The sequence below is a fragment of the Salmo salar genome, chromosome ssa05, assembly GCF_905237065.1.
Source record: "Salmo salar chromosome ssa05, Ssal_v3.1, whole genome shotgun sequence".
Lineage (NCBI taxonomy): Eukaryota > Metazoa > Chordata > Actinopteri > Salmoniformes > Salmonidae > Salmo > Salmo salar.
The window spans coordinates 81419132-81441485 of NC_059446.1; the positions used below are offsets into that span (position 1 = coordinate 81419132).

General features: G+C 42.7%; 1 protein-coding gene across 10 annotated transcripts in view; it reads right to left on the minus strand.

The window, feature by feature from the left end:
* LOC106606028 (focal adhesion kinase 1) overlaps positions 1–22354 on the minus strand; it is a 135559-nt gene that overhangs the window by 76643 nt on the left and 36562 nt on the right. For 9 of the 10 annotated variants that reach the window (XM_045719121.1, XM_045719123.1, XM_045719122.1 and 6 more), the window contains 5 exons: positions 14112–14278; positions 9360–9447; positions 6431–6510; positions 6234–6296; positions 2269–2323 (listed from right to left, as the gene is read on the minus strand). In XM_045719121.1, the coding sequence (XP_045575077.1) occupies positions 2269–2323; positions 6234–6296; positions 6431–6510; positions 9360–9447; positions 14112–14278 (453 nt within the window). Of the gene's footprint in view, positions 1–2268; positions 2324–6233; positions 6297–6430; positions 6511–9359; positions 9448–14107; positions 14279–22354 lie in introns of those variants that run through there. The other variant, XM_045719128.1, reaches the window with a different exon arrangement.

Here is a 22354-nt window from a genome sequence, read left to right on the forward strand (position 1 = left end):
GCCCTGAGTACCAGGCCATTAGGAACTGATGGAGGGACAATAGAGCCCTGAGTACCAGGCCATTAGGACCTGATGTAGGGACAGTAGAGCCCTGAGTACCAGACCATTAGGACCTGATGGAGGGACAGTAGAGCCCTGAGTACCAGGCCATTAGGATCTGATGGAGGGACATTAGAGCCCTGAGTACCAGGCCATTAGGACCTGATGAAGGGACAATAGAGCCCTGAGCACCAGGCCATTAGGACCTGATGGAGGGACAATAGAGCCCTGAGTACCAGGCCATTAGGACCTGATGGAGGGACACTAGAGCCCTGAGTACCAGGCCATTGGGACCTGATGGAGGGACAATAGAGCCCTGAGTACCAGGCCATTAGGACCTGATTTAGGGACAGTAGAGCCCTGAGTACCAGACCATTAGGATCTGATGGAGGGACAGTAGAGCCCTGAGTACCAGGCCATTAGGACCTGATGGTCGTTAGGGTACTACCCACGCATGTCCTGAGAGCATAAAAGGAAATTACCACCTTCATTCATAGGATAGGTTGGTAGTACCCATGTAGTAAGTAACCTAAACCTATCAATGTTACATTGAGCTGGTTGAATGGAATATGAATGACAGTCATCCAACATACTGTAACAGAAATAAGGCCAAGCATATAAAAAAAAGAATCGTCCTCCCTCATCTTAAACGAAACCGACCACCACTGGAACCAAAGTGTTGGTCAGTGTTTCCCAGGGGACCCTAATTACATTTGATATTTTATGTTATATTTAGACAAAGATATAAAGAATATAGGCTCTCTAATTCATACCGTTGGACAAACAACACCCTGACTTACAGAACCACCACTGCTGGCTAGTAGCAATCTGTATTAGAGATCCTGTTTGATCTGCTTTAGCTCAGTACATTTGCTAAATGGCTTTTAGCTAGTTAGCGATTAGCATTAATTTAGGCATATGCCAGCTTCCTAAGAACAACTGACTAGCGCTTTGCAGAGAGCAAGACACACAAACAAATAGTACAGAACAGAAAACACATGGATTCATATCAAGAAGCAACGTGGAAAGCGGTATCCTTCTTGTTTTGGAAGAATCTGTTGAGTGCATGCATTGATAGCATGCTGAGAGAATGTAAACAGCGAGGAACCACAGAGTTTCTAAACCCAGAGGCCCAACATTGCAGTTTGGGGTTTTCTCTAAATCTAAAGGTAAAACCTAATTTGACAAACTGACATGTTTTCATTTTCATAAAAAACAACTGTATATCGAAGAATTGCCTTTGATTTGATGACCTGCACATGCGAAGTTCGGTGCGACACGACCATTAGACCCGATGACATGTTTCTGCACATGAGCTAAGCTAGATAATGTCGCCACGACATCACCTACAAGCGTGACCTGGGATTTCTACTGGAGAAGCAGTTTCTGGCCTTTTTATTTACACTCTCTATGGAAGAACTGTGCTGCCTGCTTGAGTGACAGGGGTTGGGGTTTGGTGTGCTGGGAGCAAGCATCCGTGGGAGGGAGAGGCAGGCATTTTGGCAGTGCACAAGGGGGGAGAGAGAGTGTGAAAGGTTTGCTCATGCCAGCAGCCGGGCACAGCGGCAGGGACAACACTTTTATTATAGGAGTCATGAGGATAATGCACTTTACTGTTTGACAAATTCATGGTTTTATTTGCCAAAAAAATAAGACGTTTTGATTGAGGTGACCAGGTTGAATGTGCAGATCGCACCAGTGTGACTAGTAATACATTTAACTCGTACAGCCAAGTCAAAGGGTCGCAAAATGTTAGTAATTAAGGAATACCTGGGATAGGATATAGTAATCCTTCTAACCCCCCCCCCAAAAAAAATATATATATAGATGTACTATTGTAAAGTGGTTGTTCCACTGGATATCATAAGGTGAATGCACCAATTTGTAAGTCGCTCTGGATAAGAGCGTCTGCTAAATGACGTAAATGTAATGTAAAATGTAATTGGTCGCAGTCTGGAGACCTGTAAGGGCAGACACAGAAACAGAGAGGATGAAGAGAGAGCCTGACCATTCCACCGGAACGGTTTCCAACAGGACTGTGAGGTTTGTGCAGAACTGGGACACCTATTCTCTGGGGTAAGACTATGAGGAGCAGCCAGCCAGCCAGCCAGCCAGCCAGCCAGCCAGGTGATGATACTGATTCAGTCTGAACAATGGCATCTCCCTGTTTGCAGAGGCCAATGTTAGAACCCCCAGGATGGGGAAAGGGAGCAAAGAAGGTCTTCTTACCTTCACAGAGTCCAGCAAACTCTTGGGGAAGAATCTTCGTAAACCCACATCTTTTCTGCAGAGGACAGAGCAGAAAGAGTACTGCATTACAGCATTGGTCAACAAGAATATGTGCTCATTACACCAAAACGAGGTCAGCAGCAGGTGAAATTGAATTAATCATCTATAACCAGAGTAGAGATTTTTTTTATTTATATCAAATCAATATTTTTTTTGCCATTTTCATTGTCACTGACTCTGTATCAAGCCTGGCATGTGAAAACACTACGTCTAAAATACATTTTTTTAAAGGAGAGTTACTTAAAAAGCGAGTGTCTTTAAAACAGCATAATTCCCTCTTAAAGCACCACTTTGTTTTTAGTTGGCTCCAGATAGAGCACCTGTCAGTTGGTAGATGGCAACAGGACTGAGCATTTCCATAGCTAGCTACTGTGTAGTCAACGCCACACACTCACCACCCCTCCATAGCCCTATCATTTGGTTAAGAGCCAGCCTGCGGTCTCTCTCTGTATAGGCCAAGTACACAGTCTGGCCTAGATATATAACATCACCATTCACCCAGGCAGTTTGGCTGACTAATATCCCAGCGTGGTGGAGTGGTGTTGTTCTGGCTCTGCAACACACAGTCAGTCTGAAAATACATACTAACGCAAATATGTCCAGAACAAACAAATAATTTGCTTTGGGAACATAAAGACACCAATGGCCTTTCACCTCCACCACCATGCTCCAACGAGGAACATAAAACTCTAGCTCCTGATATAGGCTGCATCCCCAATGGCACAGTATTCCCTATAGTGCATCACATAGTGAGACAAAAGTAGCACACTATGTAAGGAATAGTGTGCCACTTGGGGCGTACAGTAACCATAGCCTACCCGCTGTGGCTGATAGGGCAAATCTTCAGATTGCATCTATTTGTTGAGAATAAGCCAGAGCCAGGATTCTGTCGCAACCAGTGGTGACAGTGTGAAGCTGCTCAGTTAAATTGGAACTGATAGCATTTTAACTGCTTTGCAGATATGAAACAAACAGACAATCATAATATCAGTCAAAATCATCAAATTCCCAGTTTATGCTACAAAATTAATTTCATAAGAGGTTTTAAAAATAGGTTCTATTTGACTCAGCGTTCCACGGCGTACACTAAGGCATTGTTTGCAGAATAGATTAATGCAGTTCAATGCAAGATTAATATAATTCACCAATACATTTCAGAAAATACTGCTATCAGGTTGTAAATCACATTGTTTGCTTCCTCCATTCAGGATGCACTGACTTTTCCCCTCATATTTTTTTTTTAGTGGCTATATACAGTTATTTATTTAGCTAACTAGAACTTGAATGACTGTTATCCAGTTAGCTAGTATATCTCGTGTTCTCAAATTCACTCTGGCTATCTAGCTACTCCGATTTCAGAACACTCTCATTTGAGTGTGCCAGAGCGCAGAATAACTGATGAATTAACGAACGCGCAACACCTGCTGAATATGACCAGTGTCAGTAAACGGTCAGAGTGAGGTGTTCTCTCATTTCTGTCTCTAAGTAGCTAGCTAGCAAGTTAGCCAACTTTAGCCAGTTAGCTTTGGTGCTTGGTTGGGACAAGCATGGATTGGCAAGCAAGCTTAAGAAGGACGAGTAGGCTTCCCCATTGTTTATCAGTGCAATTTTGACGGCCAACTAGCTGAACAAGTTTGAGAGGGTTTATCTAATGTTCCTTCATTACATTTTAGCACATATTGCTCTGGCTAGCATTAGTTGTTGATCTTGTTGTTGTTGATGTGCATAAACAACTAAGGGAGCGAGAGCCTACCTTTTCATGGTTGTTTGATCAATAGAACTGTAAAGTTTCCAAATGTATGAGGACTCCCGTGGTATTTAAAGAAATCCATTCAGGTCTATTTTGTGGCTTTTGGTGAATGCGTTCTAATGATCTAAAGTCGCGTTGTTGCAACTGCCTGTAAACACAGTCTAGTTCAAAGTGAATGATGACAGGCCCTACTGCCTGTATACACACAGTCCAGGTCAAAGTGAATGATGACAGGCCCTTCTGCCTGTAAACACACAGTCCAGTTCATAGTGAATGATGGCAGGCCCTACTGCCTGTAAACACACAGTCCAGTTCATAGTGAATGATGGCAGGGCCTACTGCCTGTAAACACACAGTTCAGTTCAAAGTGAATGATGACAGGCCCTACTGCCTGTAAACACACAGTCCAGTTCAAAGTGAATGATGGCAGGCCATGTGGCAAATGGCTTGTTTGCATAAAGGCCTACTGTAGCTCTGATTGGCTATGGCACACCGGTCTGTGTAGACTCCGGTCCTGTACGAGAGAGATGTTATAATTCGGTTTTATTTACTGCAGTGTCTATTAATTGTCCAAACACGAGGCTACTTTCCCACTCTATATTGCTACATAGAATTTTCAAATGCCTTAGTATACGTAATTCCCAAACAGTCTAAGAAATTAAGAAAATGTGAAAATGACCATATGTAATAAAAGTGTGATGTTCTTCCTGGGGGTGTATATGAAGAGATTTTAATAAGATGTAATGTTACTAAAATGCTGTCAGTTCCACTTTATTTTATTTATTGAACCTTTATTTAACTGGGCAAATCAGTTAAGAACAAATTCTTATTTACAATGACGGCCTACCCCAGCCAAACCCTAACATGGATGACGCTGGGTCAATTCTGCTCCACCCTACGGGACTCCCAATCATGGCCAGATATGATACAGCCTGTAATTGAACCAGGGTGTCTGTAGTGACAACTCTAGCACTGAGATGCGGTGCCTTAGACCGCTGCGCCACTCGGGAGCCGAAAGGACCTTAATGAGTTCAGCATGTCTGTTTCCCAGCAGGAACCCTGGGCTGCATCCCACATCGCACCCTATTACCTAATAGGGCAAAACTTTTCACCAGGACCCTATAAAGGGAATAGGGTGCGATTTTAGACACATCCTTGGTTAAACTGATAGATATTATCGGGCAGCCACCTTCCCAGAGTGTGAAAGGCTTTGGCAATGTAAACATGTTTCACATGCCAATAAAGCCCTTTGAATTGAATTGAAAGGGCTATAAAATAGTGGGGGTCCTGTTCACACTATCACAGTGCCATCACTGGGGTGTGGGGACATTATAATGACGCTGTAGAAGGTGATGAGAATGAGGATAAATTATTCTAACACTATAAATAGATCAGACACATTTCAACAGAGACTACGTCCCAAATGGCATCCTATTCCCTACATACTGCACTACTTTTGACCAGAGATATAGGGAATAGGGTGCCATTTGCGAAGCGTCCAGAGTGAGAGGTTCACGAGGAAGGCAGTAAATTTACACTAGCCTACATACGTCTAGCCAGGAGAGAGGACACACACGGTCAAAGGCTCAGCACAGCACAGGTTCATAGAGGTGAATTGTAGGATCTCTGTTCGAAGACAGTGTTAAGATAATGACGTGTATGTTGTTAATACAGAAATACATCCTTTTTAAAAGTCCAATTCAGCCATTTTTTTTATCTCAATATAAATCATTTCTATGTAACAATTAAGTACTGGAATTGTTTTCAACTAAAATTGTAAAAAATAAACAAAAATAGCTTTTTAGCAAATAGCAGTTTCTCAAGCAAGAATTTTGCTAGGACTGTCTTGGAGTGGTCTGAGTGGGAAACTGAAAACAAGCAGTTATGGGCAGAGACGTTTGGGACTCTCTTTCTTATTGGTCTATTAACTCATTTACCACCTGGTGATGTCAGCAGGCAGGCCAAAACTCCATCCCACCAAAACAGGCTGAAATTGCAGGCAGTCTTTTCAAACAGCCCTTACACTAAAAGGGCATTATCATAATTTTCCCAACTTCACAGTATTATTCCAACCTCAAAGTGTGGAAATATATATAAAACACAAGTAAAATCTAGTTTTGACTGCACTGGGCCTTTAAGTAAAATAATCACTTACTCTAATAATTCATAATTTGATTTCTTATCCAGGGCATTTCCTCGCATTTCCCTAAAAAATCTCCTGTAACAGAAAACAAAAGATAATAAACAAATTGTGAGTTGTCAAAATGTATATCTAATTATGGAATATTGGACGAGTACATGAATTCACTGTTTATAAGATATCAAATATCAAGTATTTGAAATAGAACTCACCTGATTTCAAGGCAGCCCAATTTAAGTGCAATGTCTTGGTCGACTCGATCAGCTACCTCCAACATGTAGTCACTCTTGACCTGAGAAACATCATCACAGTCATTCTCCATGACAACATGTAGTCACTCTTGACCTGAGAAACATCATCACAGTCATTCTCCATGACAACATGTAGTCACTCTTGACCTGAGAAACATCATCACAGTCATTCTCCATGACAACATGTAGTCACTCTTGACCTGAGAAACATCATCACAGTCATTCTCCATGACAAAGAGAACTCCTAAAGTAGTGACAGATAGTGTAGTGAGCATTGTGAATCTACTGTAAGACAGCAACAGGGAGATGGAACGAGGTCCTCAGTTACTTGTGGTTGTCATCAGATGCTCAGCTGGTAAAGCAATGCCAGGATAGCCGGTTCGATTCCCTGGACCACCCACGCATAAGTCGCTTTGGATAAAATCGTCTCCTAAATGGCATATATTATATGATTATATTATTAATTAGTTAGTCTGATTGAGCTGCAGCTGATGGGTCCAGCTCACATGGACTGACTTTAATGAGCCACGAGACTTGAGGCTAACTCAGTTCTCTAAGAGAGAAAACACCAGAGCTTGTATGTAACAGCAGCAGGTGGCCGTCCTATCACCTCTGACCAGAACATCAGCCATCAATGTCTATTCATTTCTAGGTGGTTCTATATGTTGAATCGCTGCCGTTCCTAACACCCAGCAGGGGATGGCTGCCGTTCCTAACACCCAGCAGGGGATGGCTGCCGTTCCTAACACCCAGCAGGGGATGGCTGCCGTTCCTAACACCCAGCAGGGGATGGCTGCCGTTCCTAACACCCAGCAGGGGATGGCTGCCGTTCGTATCATTACATTTACATTTACGTCATTTAGCAGACGCTCTTATCCAGAGCGACTTACAAATTGGTGCATTCACCTTATGATATCCAGTGGAACAACCACTTTACAATAGTACATCTATATCTGCATCACCCGGCAGGCGATGGCTGCCATTCATATCACCCAGCAGTGGATGGCTGCCGTTCGTATCACCCAGCAGGGGATGGCTGCCGTTCATATCACCCAGCAGGTGAATCTACCAGACTGTAGCCACACACAGCTTTCAGCTGTTGGACTTTCTGGTGGGTTTCTTCTCAAAGAACCTCTGGCCAGCAGCCCAGACAGCTATATAACGCACTCTCAGTCCCACTGCACCACCCCAGCAGGGCCGTTTCACTGTCTCCAGAAGCTATTTAACAGAGTTTATATAGCCTGCAGCCATTTGAAGTATAGCCAGCTGACGTTGTCACACATTGTCCTCTACCTGTTGTGAAAAAAATCATAAGACACTATAGTGTCTTTCTCTGATAAACAGAGAGGGAAGAACTCTGAATGGTTTCTGTCCATACCTGACGGTCCTAACTCAATCTGAATATGGTTTCTGTCCACACCTGACGGTCCTAACTCAATCTGAATATGGTTTCTGTCCACACCTGACAGTCCGAACTCAATCTGAATATGGTTTCTGTCCACACCTGACAGTCCCAACTCAATCTGAATATGGTTTCTGTCCACACCTGACAGTCCTAACTCAATCTGAATATGGTTTCTGTCCACACCTGACGGTCCTAACTCAATATGATTATGGTTTCTGTCCACACCTGACGGTCCCAACTCAATCTGAATATGGTTTCTGTCCACACCTGACAGTCCCAACTCAATCTGAATATGGTTTCTGTCCACACCTGACGGTCCTAACTCAATCTGAATATGGTTTCTGTCCACACCTGACAGTCCCAACTCAATCTGAATATGGTTTCTGTCCACACCTGACGGTCCCAAATCAATCTGATTATGGTTTCTGTCCACACCTGACGGTCCCAAATCAATCTGATTATGGTTTCTTTCCACACCTGACAGTCCCAACTCAATCTGAATATGGTTTCTGTCCACACCTGACGGTCCCAACTCAATCTGAATATGGTTTCTGTCCACACCTGACAGTCCCAACTCAATCTGATTATGGTTTCTTTCCTCACCTGACGGTCCTAACTCAATCTGAATATGGTTTCTGTCCACACCTGACAGTCCTAACTCAATCTGAAGATGGTTTCTGTCCACACCTGACGGTCCCAACTCAATCTGAATATGGTTTCTGTCCACACCTGACGGTCCTAACTCAATCTGAATATGGTTTCTGTCCACACCTGACAGTCCCAACTCAATCTGAATATGGTTTCTGTCCACACCTGACAGTCCCAACTCAATCTGAATATGGTTTCTGTCCACACCTGACGGTCCTAACTCAATCTGAATATGGTTTCTGTCCACACCTGACAGTCCCAACTCAATCTGAATATGGTTTCTGTCCACACCTGACAGTCCCAACTCAATCTGAATATGGTTTCTGTCCACACCTGACAGTCCTAACTCAATCTGATTATGGTTTCTTTCCTCACCTGACGGTCCTAACTCAATCTGAATATGGTTTCTGTCCACACCTGACAGTCCTAACTCAATCTGAATATGGTTTCTGTCCACACCTGATGGTCCTAACTCAATCTGAATATGGTTTCTGTCCACACCTGACGGTCCTAAGTCAATCTGATTATGGTTTCTGTCCACACCTGACGGTCCTAACTCAATCTGATTATGGTTTCTGTCCACACCTGACAGTCCCAACTCAATCTGAATATGGTTTCTGTCCACACCTGACGGTCCCAACTCAATCTGAATATGGTTTCTGTCCACACGTGACGGTCCTAACTCAATCTGATTATGGTTTCTGTCCACACCTGACGGTCCTAACTCAATCTGAATATGTTTTCTGTCCACACCTGACGGTCCCAACTCAATCTGAATATGGTTTCTGTCCACACCTGACGGTCCTAACTCAATCTGATTATGGTTTCTTTCCTCACCTGATGGTAGAAGTAGTTCAGTGTAGGTTTGTCTTCTGAAAAATGGTTCAAGAATCCTTTTGGCAAGTAGCGTATCCGTAGCTCATACCTGTGGAGAAAGAAATGCCATATGGTTAGCTCGATGCTAAAGAGGACGAAGGACAACTCAGAAACAAGGTTCCAAAGGAACACATTGATACAGAAGAGTTAGGACAGAGCAAATGCTGTTTTGATATCTAACAACCTCTGTGTGTTATTATACAGCGCTGTGAATGTGTAAGAAGTACGGTACAAGCCAGCACGTTGTCATTATTCTGTACTTTCCCAGAGGATCATTTCATATGGAACTGATCAAAGAGATCAGTGAGACTGAGTCTGCGTCCCAAATGGCACCCTATTACCTACATAGTGCACTACGTTTGACCAGAACCTTATGGGCCCTGGTCAAAAGTAGTGCCCTATATAGGCATAGGCATCATCGAGACATCATCATCTTTGGCAGGGAGAGACCTCCATGATCATTCCTGGAATAACTATAACATCCAGCCACAGCCTTCTGATCAACCTACAAGGTGAAATAAACTACTGAACAGCTTGAAATAGCTGCTTGTTCAAACTCTGTTCTAAGCCTGTTCCTTCTAATTACAAAGTCTTTGACTAGAGAAAACCTTTCCCGGCTCTGTCATATCAGATCAGATGGTCTTTGAATGCAGTTCTGGTGTTTTCTACTCAGCTGTGATCTACACCAGAGAGAGATAATAGAACAGCAGCCAGTGGAAGGTACATGACTCAGTACATTATGATTCTATGTGTAAAAGGCAAGTCATTCATTTGATGTCTGTATGAATGGCTTGAGGACAGTGTCATGGGTATTGAATGAGTATTTTAGAGTGTCTGCTGGTCTGTCAACACTTCCATTGAACCAGTGTTCTAGAATGTTTCTTCGATGAACATGCTATTGACATGACTGTGAGATCCAATGTTCAAGATAAATTTGTCTTCGACAATAAGGTAAATTAGGATCGTTTTCTCCTAATGTATCAATTGCTTGCTTTTATTGTGCAAACTATGCACCATTCACCAGCTCAACAACGGAGACACAGAAAGACAAGCAGTAACACGCTCCATGGCATGAAAGCATTGAGACGAGGTCACCCCCCCCAACACAGATATCCATCCATTATCCATTCTTCCTTTCAACAGCCTTGTACAGCCTGGTGAGGAACGCAAAGCTAATGAGAGACATAGCATGTGGTCTGACACTGGATGCGTCCCAAATGGTCACCCTATTTCCTATATAGCCCCTACGGGCCCTGGTCAAAAGTAGTGCACTTTAAAGGGAACATGGAACCATTTGGGATGCAGGCATTGAAATGCTCTAAACAACAGAAATGTAACAAATGAACACTGTGTCGTGTCTTTGGCTATGCCGGATTAAGTGATATGACATGCTAACTTATAAAATGATTTCTCTGTAATTAATATTACCTGATTAAGCTAATCATGTAAATGTAATTAACTACAAAGTCGGGGCACCACGGAAGAACGTTTATAGAGCCGTTATCTTCCGAATAAACTCTTAAAATACTTTATAATATTTTACATCGATAGCAGTCAATATTAACCCTTATCTTATTTTCAGTCTCATAATGAAAGATGTAAATTCTTGGCTATCTTCACGAACCCTGGCTAACAAGTTGAATCAGCAATACAAAATTGGGTTTTAATTATTTATTTACTAAATACCTAACTAATCACACAGAATTACAAATACACAGAATACAATGATGTCATACAGAATTCACCCCTGGTGAACGGAACCTGTATGAAAGCTGGTTACACAAAGGAAAGGGGGTTGGGCTTGAATGAAAGAGCGGGAAGATTTAGGAACACAGAAACAGCAGCTATGCTATCGTAAATACATTATCTTATGCATTCTAAATTACCGCCCATTTGGAAAAGGAAAATGCAATAAATATTTACTCTGAGCTGCGCTTCGGTAGATTGGTCGTAGATGCTGGCCGGGTTGGCCAACAGATCTTCCTGTAAACTCTTAAAAATGTCTCTGGTGGTAAATTGGATACGTGGTGGTATCTTCGTCCGTCTGTTAGACTGGATCCGTCGTCCGTCCTTTCCTAGCCCCCGTCTACAGCGGCCGCTGCTAACTCAACGGCTAGGAAGTATCACTTCTGTAGTGAATAAGCTCAAAGTTCATACCATTCGCCATCAAAGCTCACGCCGAGGTTGGCTTAGTTCTGTACTTGACATGTGTGTCCTTCTAACGTAGAGGCTGCAGACCTCCCGTACTGGAACAACATGGTTATCTGTTCGTCAAAGGCTTATATAGTGGAGCGGGGGAAGGATGTGTTTCATCGTTTATAACCCCTGCATCTTCACAGGGGTGGGCCACTGATCAAGCAGGGCACTTTCCTTATGAAAACCCAATTCTCTCATTTGGAAGCTAAAATTACATTTAATCTCCTAACAAACAATTTCAATATCAAACATTTCAATTGCATAACAATTCAATGTTACTCTGATAACTAGAGAGTGTATACTTTCTCATGTACCGTTTATGTCGTCCTGTCATCAGTCATAATGTCTCAGATGACAAGCGAACTAACATACATATTCATTACGTTATCAAGCATATTTCCAACTGGTTTTATTACCAAAATATGGTTCCTTTCCCCATTTGTTTGATGTTCCCAGACTCTCTATATTTAACAGGACAGCAGTCCTTCAGTAGGGTCAGTAAGAGAGGGGAAGGGAGAAAGGTATTTATGGGGGGGGGTCATAAACCTTACCCACAGGCCAACGTCACGACAACTGCAATAGGTCTACTTCCTGTGTTAAATCACTACAGCATCTGAATGGTGTTTGATTTTTGCTATTACTGACGATACAGGGCTTATTCTATCGCCAGAAGGAATTAAGGCTGAATAAAGAGACTATTTCATAATGAATGAGCAGCACAGTCACTGAGTATCCCCTGAGCTAACTTCACCAGAGAACCACTAACAATAGCACACAGTCAATTCATGTCCTCTGTATTATTTAGCTCCATTACTTCTGCACTGATGCCTGACTGAGATGAGGTGGGGACAGACAGAATGAGCTCTGCTGTGGTGGTTGTGGTCTACAGTATAAAGCATGCATTATCTCACTGTGTTCAATGGTAGGTCCTACCGTCCTATGCAAATACAATGCTGCTTAGGAACAGAACAGGTTGTTCTGCGAGGTAGAACGTATTGTATCATTGAGTATTCTTAGAACATTCACTTAGAACAGTTATGTTCCATCTTGATTTGTGAGCATCACAGTTGGGATTCATATATAATTCTGAGAAGGACAGGTGGCCAGGGTTTAAACTGAGTCATGAAATGCCTGCTGTCATGTTTTTATTCTTTGGGAACATCTAACTAGGCCTGTTACATTATTCAAATGTATTCTTCCAGCTGGACACATTTCAGAATTGAAGAGACACATGCGCACACACACGCGCACACGCACGCACGCACACACGCACGCACGCACACACACACAAAGTTATAATAAGGTGAGTGAGAAGCAACCTGCCCAGAGAACAGTAGTATCTGTTAGAGGAAGGCTGGATAAAGTTCTAAAACAAATCCTTTACCTCCCAAACATGTCAACACACTGCCCTGTCTGGCCATGAAGGAAGCAAAGGTGAGGGGGAGTACAGTGTGGAATATCACCCAAATAAAAGCTGTTTAGACATTGCTCTGCTATCTCTGATATGGCATTTCTCTCTCCATATCTTCCACTCAGTCAGGAGTAGAAGGGAATCACATAAACAGATAGTTCAGTCCTCTCTAATTACTATCCTCCTCAACAAGTTCTCAGTTGACTTTGTCAGTGAATCTCTCATTGTAGTCTAATTTCCCTTCCAACAACAGTGATGAGACAGGAGGAGACATGTATATTAGCCTATAAAGGCCTAATTACATTGGAACGCCATATGGAGGGTTTTCAGCCTGCTTCTGAGGAAGCATGATTTATGCAGGCAGACTGGAAGGAAATTCAAGGCCACTCGGCCTAATTAACAGCATGGCAACAATTGATTTTCGGTTCCGTTGCAACTCTGCCCAATTCCCCCATCCGTGGGTTTACATTTGAAAATACAAGGCACATAAAATCCTGATTTCATCCCTGTACTACATTGATCAAATAACCAAGCGCCTTGCAATGACATTGACTGCACACATCTCCCTAGTAACAAGGACACTTCGTTCCATGACATATTTTAGCCCCTTGGCTTTGCCACTGGTCTGAATCCATTAAAACAACCAAATTTGTTCCCATATTAGCTAGTGAGCACTAGTTAGACAGTTTAAACATGGTCATGCGTTTCAAGTGGCAAGGCTGTAGCCCGGATGTCTTACTCACATAATTGAGTTATGAATTAAGTTATGCAAAGCTCATAAGGTGCTGTACATGCACTTATAATGCATTATGACGATTGTATTCATAGGAAGTGTTTGAATATTTATATTAAAGCAGAATTACATGGAGCGAATATGCATAAAGGCGGCAGCGTAAAGGCTTTTAAGGTGACAGACCAGTGTAAATATGGCTTTATACAGTATTTCAACGTGTCTATGTAGCCTGCTCCCAGATCAGTTTGTGCTGTCTTGCCAACGCAACAATGACAATAGGAGTTGGTCAAACAGCACATACGGACAGAACTGGGACCAGGGATCAGCAGTGTAAATATAGCTTCATACAGTATGTCTCTGTCCTAGTTCTTACCTCCACTCATCCTGAGGGTGGAGCAGCTCGTACCTCTCCCTGACGCGGGACACCCCCATGTCGGGGTGCAGCCAGTGGATGTTCCCTGAGCGCAGGTGGCTGAGACGCAGGCCCAGACAGGAAACACACTTCACCTTGTGGATGTCTGCTATCTTCTGGATGATACCCTGTCAGGGGACACATGTGTAGACACACACTTAGGCTATAGAGTCACTCTGAAATGAATTTCAGTCAATGTCAAAGGACAGACGTGTAGACAGTATACACACTGAGGTTAGAGGAGGAATCACTCAGAGATGAGATTCAATCAACAACACGTCAGTCATAATCCTAAAAAGATCAGTATGGCTGTGTTCCAAATGGCACCCTATTCCCTTTGCGGACGAAGAGTTTGATTGACAGTAATTGACAGTAATGAATTGTCCTACAGATTGTAGTTTGTGATTCAGAGGGCAGGAGATATAGATACATGAATAGCAGTCATAGTGACATATTGCTAGTGTGACAGACAGCAGTGGGGAGGGCCTTCCTTGGCCCATCCATCCCTGTAGTCCAGGGGTGACATGATGACTTCAGGAGAACCATCTATTCACCCATCCATCCCTGTAGTCCAGGGGTGACTTGAGGACTCCAGGGGAACCATCTATTCACCCATCCATCCCTGTAGTCCGGGGTGACTTGAGGACTCCAGGGGAACCATCTATCTATGACAGTAGATAGAATAAAAAGAAAAGCTTGGCAGTTACACTGAATGATAGATCGTCCTCTCTCTCTCTTCCAGGAAGAGATTGTCATTGCATGCGGAAGCAAGGGAAGGGGCGCAGGGCTGGTTAAATAATCCATCATTGAAATGCCACTGTGGGGCTTATGACAATCTGAGAAGTGACGCCCGTGCTTGGTTAAAATGATTAACGAGAAGACCTCCCCATCTCTTTCAGGGATGACATGTTCCATTACATCCCTCAACATCGTCTGACATCACTACTTCAGGTATTGAAGTTAGAGGCCATTGAACCATAAATTAGAAGCAGTCTACTTTGAAATGAAGCGATGTGGTAGCAAAGCCTTTTGGAATCTTTTCCAAGAAACACTTGTTTAATCACCTCGTTAACTAGCTATTCTTTTCACCTCCTAAACTCTCTTACAGTCTAATAAGAAAAACTTGTTTTCGTTTTCCGTTACAAAACATTGTAGCTACAGTGTGCCCTACTGAACGGCAGGTAGCCTAGCGGTTAAGAGCATTGGGCCAGTAACCAAAAGGTTGCTGGTTCGAATCACTGAGTAGACTGGTTGAAACATCTGTTGATGTGCTCTTGAGCAAGGCACTTAACCCTAATTGCGCCTGTAAATCACTCTGGATAAGAGTGTCTGCTAAATGACTAAAATGTAAATGTTAAATGTACATCACCCAGGTGATAGGGGGATTTCTACAGTGAGATGCTTGAGTCCCAAATGACTGCCTATATATGACACATTTCAATACAGTATTTTACCCAAAACGCCCAGACTTTTCTGCTTCCATCTAAAGGCGTTAGCATGCCTCAGTTCGGCTGGTGGCTAGCCTGAAGTCATCTAGGCAAACTGAATGAGTGTGCTCGCATACTCCCTTAAAAAAACCTTTGCTTGAAAAGCTAGAAAAAAACGCAATAGTACTGTTTGTCCATTTTGAGACGCCGTAGCCAGTATACACTTCATCAAAATAGTAAGAATTAATCTAAGATAACTCAATAAATCTGTCATTCATTTTGACGTTTATGCGGAGGAGATCTTGGTCGCACAATTTTACATCTAACTAAGATGTTTTGTGCAGTATTTCTCCAAAAAAATTGTATGAAAGCGGGTCATCTCTGATTGAATGACAACAAAGACTTTATTGAAGTATGCCTACTGTTGACCAATCACCGATGAAGGGGCCTAGACTTCAGCTACTGTCTTCGGCTTGCCTCAAGAAAGATGTTGTGTGCCTGAACAGCCGGAAAAACCCTTACCGAAGTCCAAAACAAACTAAAACGGCACAAAATGTCATCATAATATATGCACTAACTCTTTCTAATTGTTTTCGCTGGGAACCATTTGGAAGCCTTAAGCAGGCTGGCATCCGTGTCCCACTGGGCCATGGCTCCGGCGGACTTGCTCTCACCTGGGGCCAAAGCCAGGCCACTGGTACTTTTCAACTTGCATTTACATAACATTGGCAAACTGTGGACTTTAACACCTTCTCACAAAGCACCTTCTCACAACTCCTCAACGTCAGCCCTAGCTACAGAAACACAGTTGCCCTAGTATACCATAAGGGTGTATAGACTAGTGTAACACTGATGTTACAGTTGAAAAGCAGCAATAGTGCACTACTTTAGACCAGCGACTATAGGGCTGTATAGGGAACAGGGAGCCATTTGGGACACTCAGAATGTTGCTAGGTAACTGTCTGTCTGTCTAGCAGGCAGAGGTGTTTTTTTATTTTATTTTTATTTTTTTAAATGTATTTAACCTTTATTTAACCAGGTAAGCTAGTTGAGAACTAGTTCTCATTTACAACTGCAACCTGGCCAAGATAAAGCAGAGCAGTGCGACAGAAACAACAACACAGGCCATTGAACCATAAATTAGAAGCAGTCTACTTTGAAATGAAGCGCTTTGCCAATACAGAGCCAGACACCTAACAGAAGAGATGTGGTAGCAAAGCCTTTTGGAATCTTTTCCAAGAAACACTTGTTTAATCACCTCGTTAACTAGCTATTCTTTTCACCTCCTAAACTCTCTTACAGTCTAATAAGAAAAACTTGTTTTCGTTTTCCGTTACAAAACATTGTAGCTACAGTGTGCCCTACTGAACGGCAGGTAGCCTAGCGGTTAAGAGCATTGGGCCAGTAACCAAAAGGTAACTGTCTGTCTGTCTGTCTGTCTGTCTGTCTGTCTGTCTGTCTGTCTGTCTGTCTGTCTGTCTGTCTGTCTGTCTGTCTGTCTGTCTGGTAGGTAGAGCAGATGGTTAACCTGTTAGGGCTAGGGGGCAGTATTTACACGGCCGGATAAAATACGTACCCGATTTAATCTGGTTATTACTACTGCCCAGAAAGTAGAATATGCATATAATTATTGGCTTTGGATAGAAAACACCCTAAAGATTCTAAAACTGTTTGAATGGTGTCTGTGAGTATAACAGAACTCATATGGCAGGCAAAAACCTGAGAAGATTCCTTACAGGAAGTGGCCTGTCTGACAAGTTCTTGTTCTTCTTGACACTCTTTATTGAAAACTGAGGATCTTTGCTGCAGCCCCTGGCTGAAAAACATTAGCGCCTTTGGTAAGTGGTCTATCAGAGGACAATGAGACTGAGGCGCGTGCACGAGGCGACCCCATGTTTTTATTTTCTCTCTCTTTGTACTAAAACACAGATTCCCGGTCGGAATATTATCGCTTTTTTACGAGAAAAATGGCATAAAAATTGATTTTAAACAGCGGTTGACATGCTTCGAAGTACGGTAATGGAATATTTAGAATTTTTTTGTCATGAAACGCGTCGGGCGCATCACCCTTCTTTACCCTTTCGGATAGTGTCTTGAACGCACGAACAAAACGCCGCTATTTGGATATAACGATGGATTATTTTGAACCAAACCAACATTTGTTATTGAAGTAGAAGTCCTGGGAGTGCATTCTGACGAAGAACAGCAAAGGTAATAACATTTTTCTTATAGTAAATCTGACTTTGGTGAGTGCTAAACTTGGTGGGTGTCTAAATAGCTAGCCTGTGATGCCGGGCTATCTACTTAGAATATTGCAAAATGTGCTTTCACCGAAAAGCTATTTTAAAATCGGACATAGCGAGTGCATAGAGGAGTTCTGTATCTATAATTCTTAAAATAATTGTTATGTTTTTTGTGAACGTTTATCGTGAGTAATTTAGTAAATTCACCGGAAGTTTGCGGGGGGTATGCTAGTTCTGAACGTCACATGCTAATGTAAAAAGCTGGTTTTTGATATAAATATGAACTTGATTGAACAAAACATGCATGTATTGTATAACATAATGTCCTAAGATTGTCATCTGATGAAGATCATCAAAGGTTAGTGCTGCATTTGGCTGTGGTTTGGGTTTATGTGACATTATATGCTAGTTTGAAAAATGGGTGTCTGATTATTTCTGTCTGGGTACTCTGCTGACATAATCTAATGTTTTGCTTTCGTTGTAAAGCCTTTTTGAAATCGGACAGTGTGGTTAGATTAACAAGAGTCTTGTCTTTAAAATGGTGTAAAATAGTCATATGTTTGAGAAATTGAAGTAATAGCATTTCTAAGGTATTTGAATAACGCGCCACGGGATTCCACTGGCTATTACGTAGGTGGGACGAAATCGTCCCACTGGCCCTAGAGAAGTTAACTGTCTGTCTAGTTGGTAGAGTCGATGGTTAACTGTCTGTCTAGTTGGTAGAGTAGATGGGTAACTGTCTGTCTGTCTAGTAGGTAGAGTCGATGGTTAACTGTCTGTCTAGTTGATAGAGTAGATGGGTAACTGTCTGTCTGGTAGGTAGAGTAGATGGGTAACTGTCTGTCTAGTTGGTAGAGTAGATGGGTAACTATCTGTCTTGTATGAAGAGTAGATGGATAACTGTCTGTCTAGTAGGTAGAGTAGATGGTTAACTGTCTGTCTGTCTGGTAGGTAGAGTAGATGGGTAACTGTCTGTCTAGTTGGTAGAGTAGATGGGTAACTATCTGTCTTGTATGAAGAGTAGATGGTTAACTGTCTGTCTAGTTGATAGAGTAGATGGTTAACTGTCTGTCTGTCTAGTTGGTAGAGTAGATGGGTAACTATCTGTCTAGTAGGTAGAGTAGATGGTTAACTGTCTGTCTGTCTGTCTAGTTGGTAGAGTTGATGGGTAACTGTCTGTCTGTCTAGTTGGTAGAGTTGATGGGTAACTGTCTGTCTGTCTGTCTGTCTAGTTGGTAGAGTAGATGGGTAACTGTCTGTCTAGTAGGTGGAGTTGATGGGTAACTGTCTGTCTGTCTGTCTAGTTGGTAGAGTAGATGGTTAACTGTCTGTCTGTCTAGTAGGTCGAGTTGATAGGTACCTGTCTGTCTTTCTAGTTCGTAGAGTAGATGGGTAACTGTCTGTCTGTCTGTCTAGTAGGTAGAGTAGATGGTTAACTGTCTGTCAGTCTTGTAGGTAGAGTAGATGGGTAACTGTCTGTCTAGTAGGTAGAGGAGATGGTTAACTGTCTGTCTAGCAGGTAGAGTTGATGGGTAACTGTCTGTCTGTCTAGTTGATAGAGTAGATGGGTAACTGTCTGTCTAGTTGGTAGAGTAGATGGGTAACTGTCTGTCTAGTAGGTAGAGTTGATGGGTAACTGTCTGTCTGTCTAGTAAGTAGAGTAGATGGGTAACTGTCTGTCTGTCTGTCTGTCTGTCTGTCTGTCTGTCTGTCTGTCTGTCTGTCTGTCGTCTGTCTGTGTGTCTGTGTGTCTGTCTGTCTGTCTAGTAGGTAGAGTAGATGGTTAACTGTCTGTCTAGTAGGTAGAGTCGATGGTTAACTGTCTGTCTAGTTGGTAGAGTAGATGGGTAACTGTCTGTCTGTCTAGTAGGTAGAGTAGATGGGTAACTGTCTGTCTAGTTGGTAGAGTAGATGGGTAACTATCTGTCTAGTAGGTAGAGTAGATGGTTAACTGTCTGTCTAGTAGGTAGAGTAGATGGGTAACTATCTGTCTAGTAGGTAGAGTAGATGGGTAACTGTCTGTCTAGTAGGTAGAGTAGATGGGTAACTGGCTGTCTAGTTGGTAGAGTAGATGGTTAACTGTCTCTCTAGTAGGTAGAGTAGATGGGTAACTATCTGTCTAGTAGGTAGAGTTGATGGGTAACTGTCTGTCTGTCTGTCTAGTTGGTAGAGTTGATGGGTAACTGTCTGTCTGGTAGGTAGAGTTGATGGGTAACTGTCTGTCTGTCTGTCTGTCTGTCTGTCTGTCTGTCTGTCTGTCTGTCTGTCTGTCTGTCTGTCTGTCTGTCTGTCTGTCTGTCTGTCTGTCTGTCTGTCTGTCTAGTTGGTAGAGTAGATGGGTAACTGTCTGTCTAGTAGGTAGAGGAGATGGTTAACTGTCTGTCTGTCTAGTTGGTAGAGTAGATGGGTAACTGTCTGTCTGTCTAGTAGGTAGAGTTGATGGGTAACTGTCTGTCTAGTTGGTAGAGTTGATGGGTAACTGTCTGTCTGTCTAGTTGATAGAGTAGATGGGTAACTGTCTGTCTAGTAGGTAGAGTAGATGGGTAACTGTCTGTCTAGTAGGTAGAGTTGATGGGTAACTGTCTGTCTAGTAAGTAGAGTAGATGGTTAACTGTCTGTCTGTCTGTCTGTCTGTCTGTCTGTCTGTCTGTCTGTCTGTCTGTCTGTCTGTCTGTCTGTCTGTCTGTCTAGTTGGTAGAGTAGATGGTTAACTGTCTGTCTGTCTAGTAGGTCGAGTTGATAGGTACCTGTCTGTCTTTCTAGTTCGTAGAGTAGATGGGTAACTGTCTGTCTGCCTGTCTAGTTGGTAGAGTAGATGGGTAACCGTCTGTCTAGTAGGTAGAGTTGATGGGTAACTGTCTGTCTGTCTGTCTGTCTAGTAGGTAGAGTTGATGGGTAACTATCTGTCTGTCTGTCTAGTAGGTAGAGTAGATGGGTAACTGTCTGTCTGTCTATCTAGTTGGTAGAGTAGATGGGTAACTGTCTGTCTAGTAGTTAGAGTTGATGGGTAAGCGTCTGTCTGTCTGTCTGTCTAGTTGGTAGAGTAGATGGGTAACTGTCTGTCTAGTAGGTGGAGTTGATGGGTAACTGTCTGTATGTCTGTCTAGTTGGTAGAGTAGATGGTTAACTGTCTGTCTGTCTAGTAAGTCGAGTTGATAGGTACCAGTCTGTCTTTCTAGTTCGTAGAGTAGATGGGTAACTGTCTGTCTGTCTAGTAGGTAGAGTAGATGGGTACCTGTGTGTCTAGTACGTAGAGTAGATGGTTAACTGTCTGTCTGTCTAGTTGGTAGAGTTGATGGGTAACTGTCTGTCTGTCTAGTTGGTAGAGTAGATGGGTAACTGTCTGTCTAGTAGGTAGAGTAGATGGGTAACTGTGTCTAGTAGGTAGAGTTGATGGGTAACTGTCTGTCTGTCTAGTAAGTAGAGTAGATGGTTAACTGTCTGTCTGTCTGTCTGTCTGTCTGTCTGTCTGTCTGTCTGTCTGTCTGTCTGTCTGTCTGTCTGTCTGTCTGTCTGTCTGTCTGTCTGTCTGTCTGTCTGTGTGTCTGTCTGTCTGTCTAGTAGGTAGAGTAGATGGTTAACTGTCTGTCTAGTAGGTAGAGTCGATGGTTAACTGTCTGTCTAGTTGGTAGAGTAGATGGGTAACTGTCTGTCTGTCTAGTAGGTAGAGTAGATGGGTAACTGTTTGTCTAGTTGGTAGAGTAGATGGGTAACTTCTTTGGGATAGGGGGCAGTATTTTCACGGCCGGATAAAAAACGTACCCGATTTAATCTGGTTACTACTCCTGCCCAGAAACTAGAATATGCATATAATTAGTAGACTTGGATAGAAAACACTCTAAAGTTTCTAAAACTGTTTGAATGGTGTCTGTGAGTATAACAGAACTCATATGGCAGGCCAAAACCTGAGAAGATTCCATACAGGAAGTGCCCTGTCTGACAATTTGTTGTCCTTCTGTTGCATCTCTATCGAAAATACAGCATCTGTGCTGTAACGTGACATTTTCTAAGGCTTCCATTGGCTCTCTAAAGCCGCCAGAAAGTGGAATGGGATGTCTGCTGTCTCTGGGCAAAGAACAGCAGCAGATTTTGTTAGTGGTCAGCCTGGGGACAGCGAGACTGAGATGCGCGTTCACAAGACTACTCCATTTTTTTCATTCAGCCTTTGAATGAAAACAACGTTGCCCGGTTGGAATATTATCGCTATTTTACGAGAAAAATCGCAGAAAAATTGATTTTAAACAGCGTTTGACATGCTTCTAAGTACGGTAATGGAATATTTAGAATTTTTTTGTCACGAAATGTGTTTGCGCGTCACCCTTCGGATAGTGACTTGAACGCACAAACAAAACGGAGCTATTTGAATATAACTATGGATTATTTGGAACCAAAACAACAATTTTTCTAATAGTAATTCTGAGTTTAGGTTGTCCCAAACTTGGTGGGTGCCAAATTAGCTAGCCGTGATGGCCGAGCTATGTACTCAGAATATTGCAAAATGTGCTTTCGCCGAAAAGCTATTTTAAAATCGGAC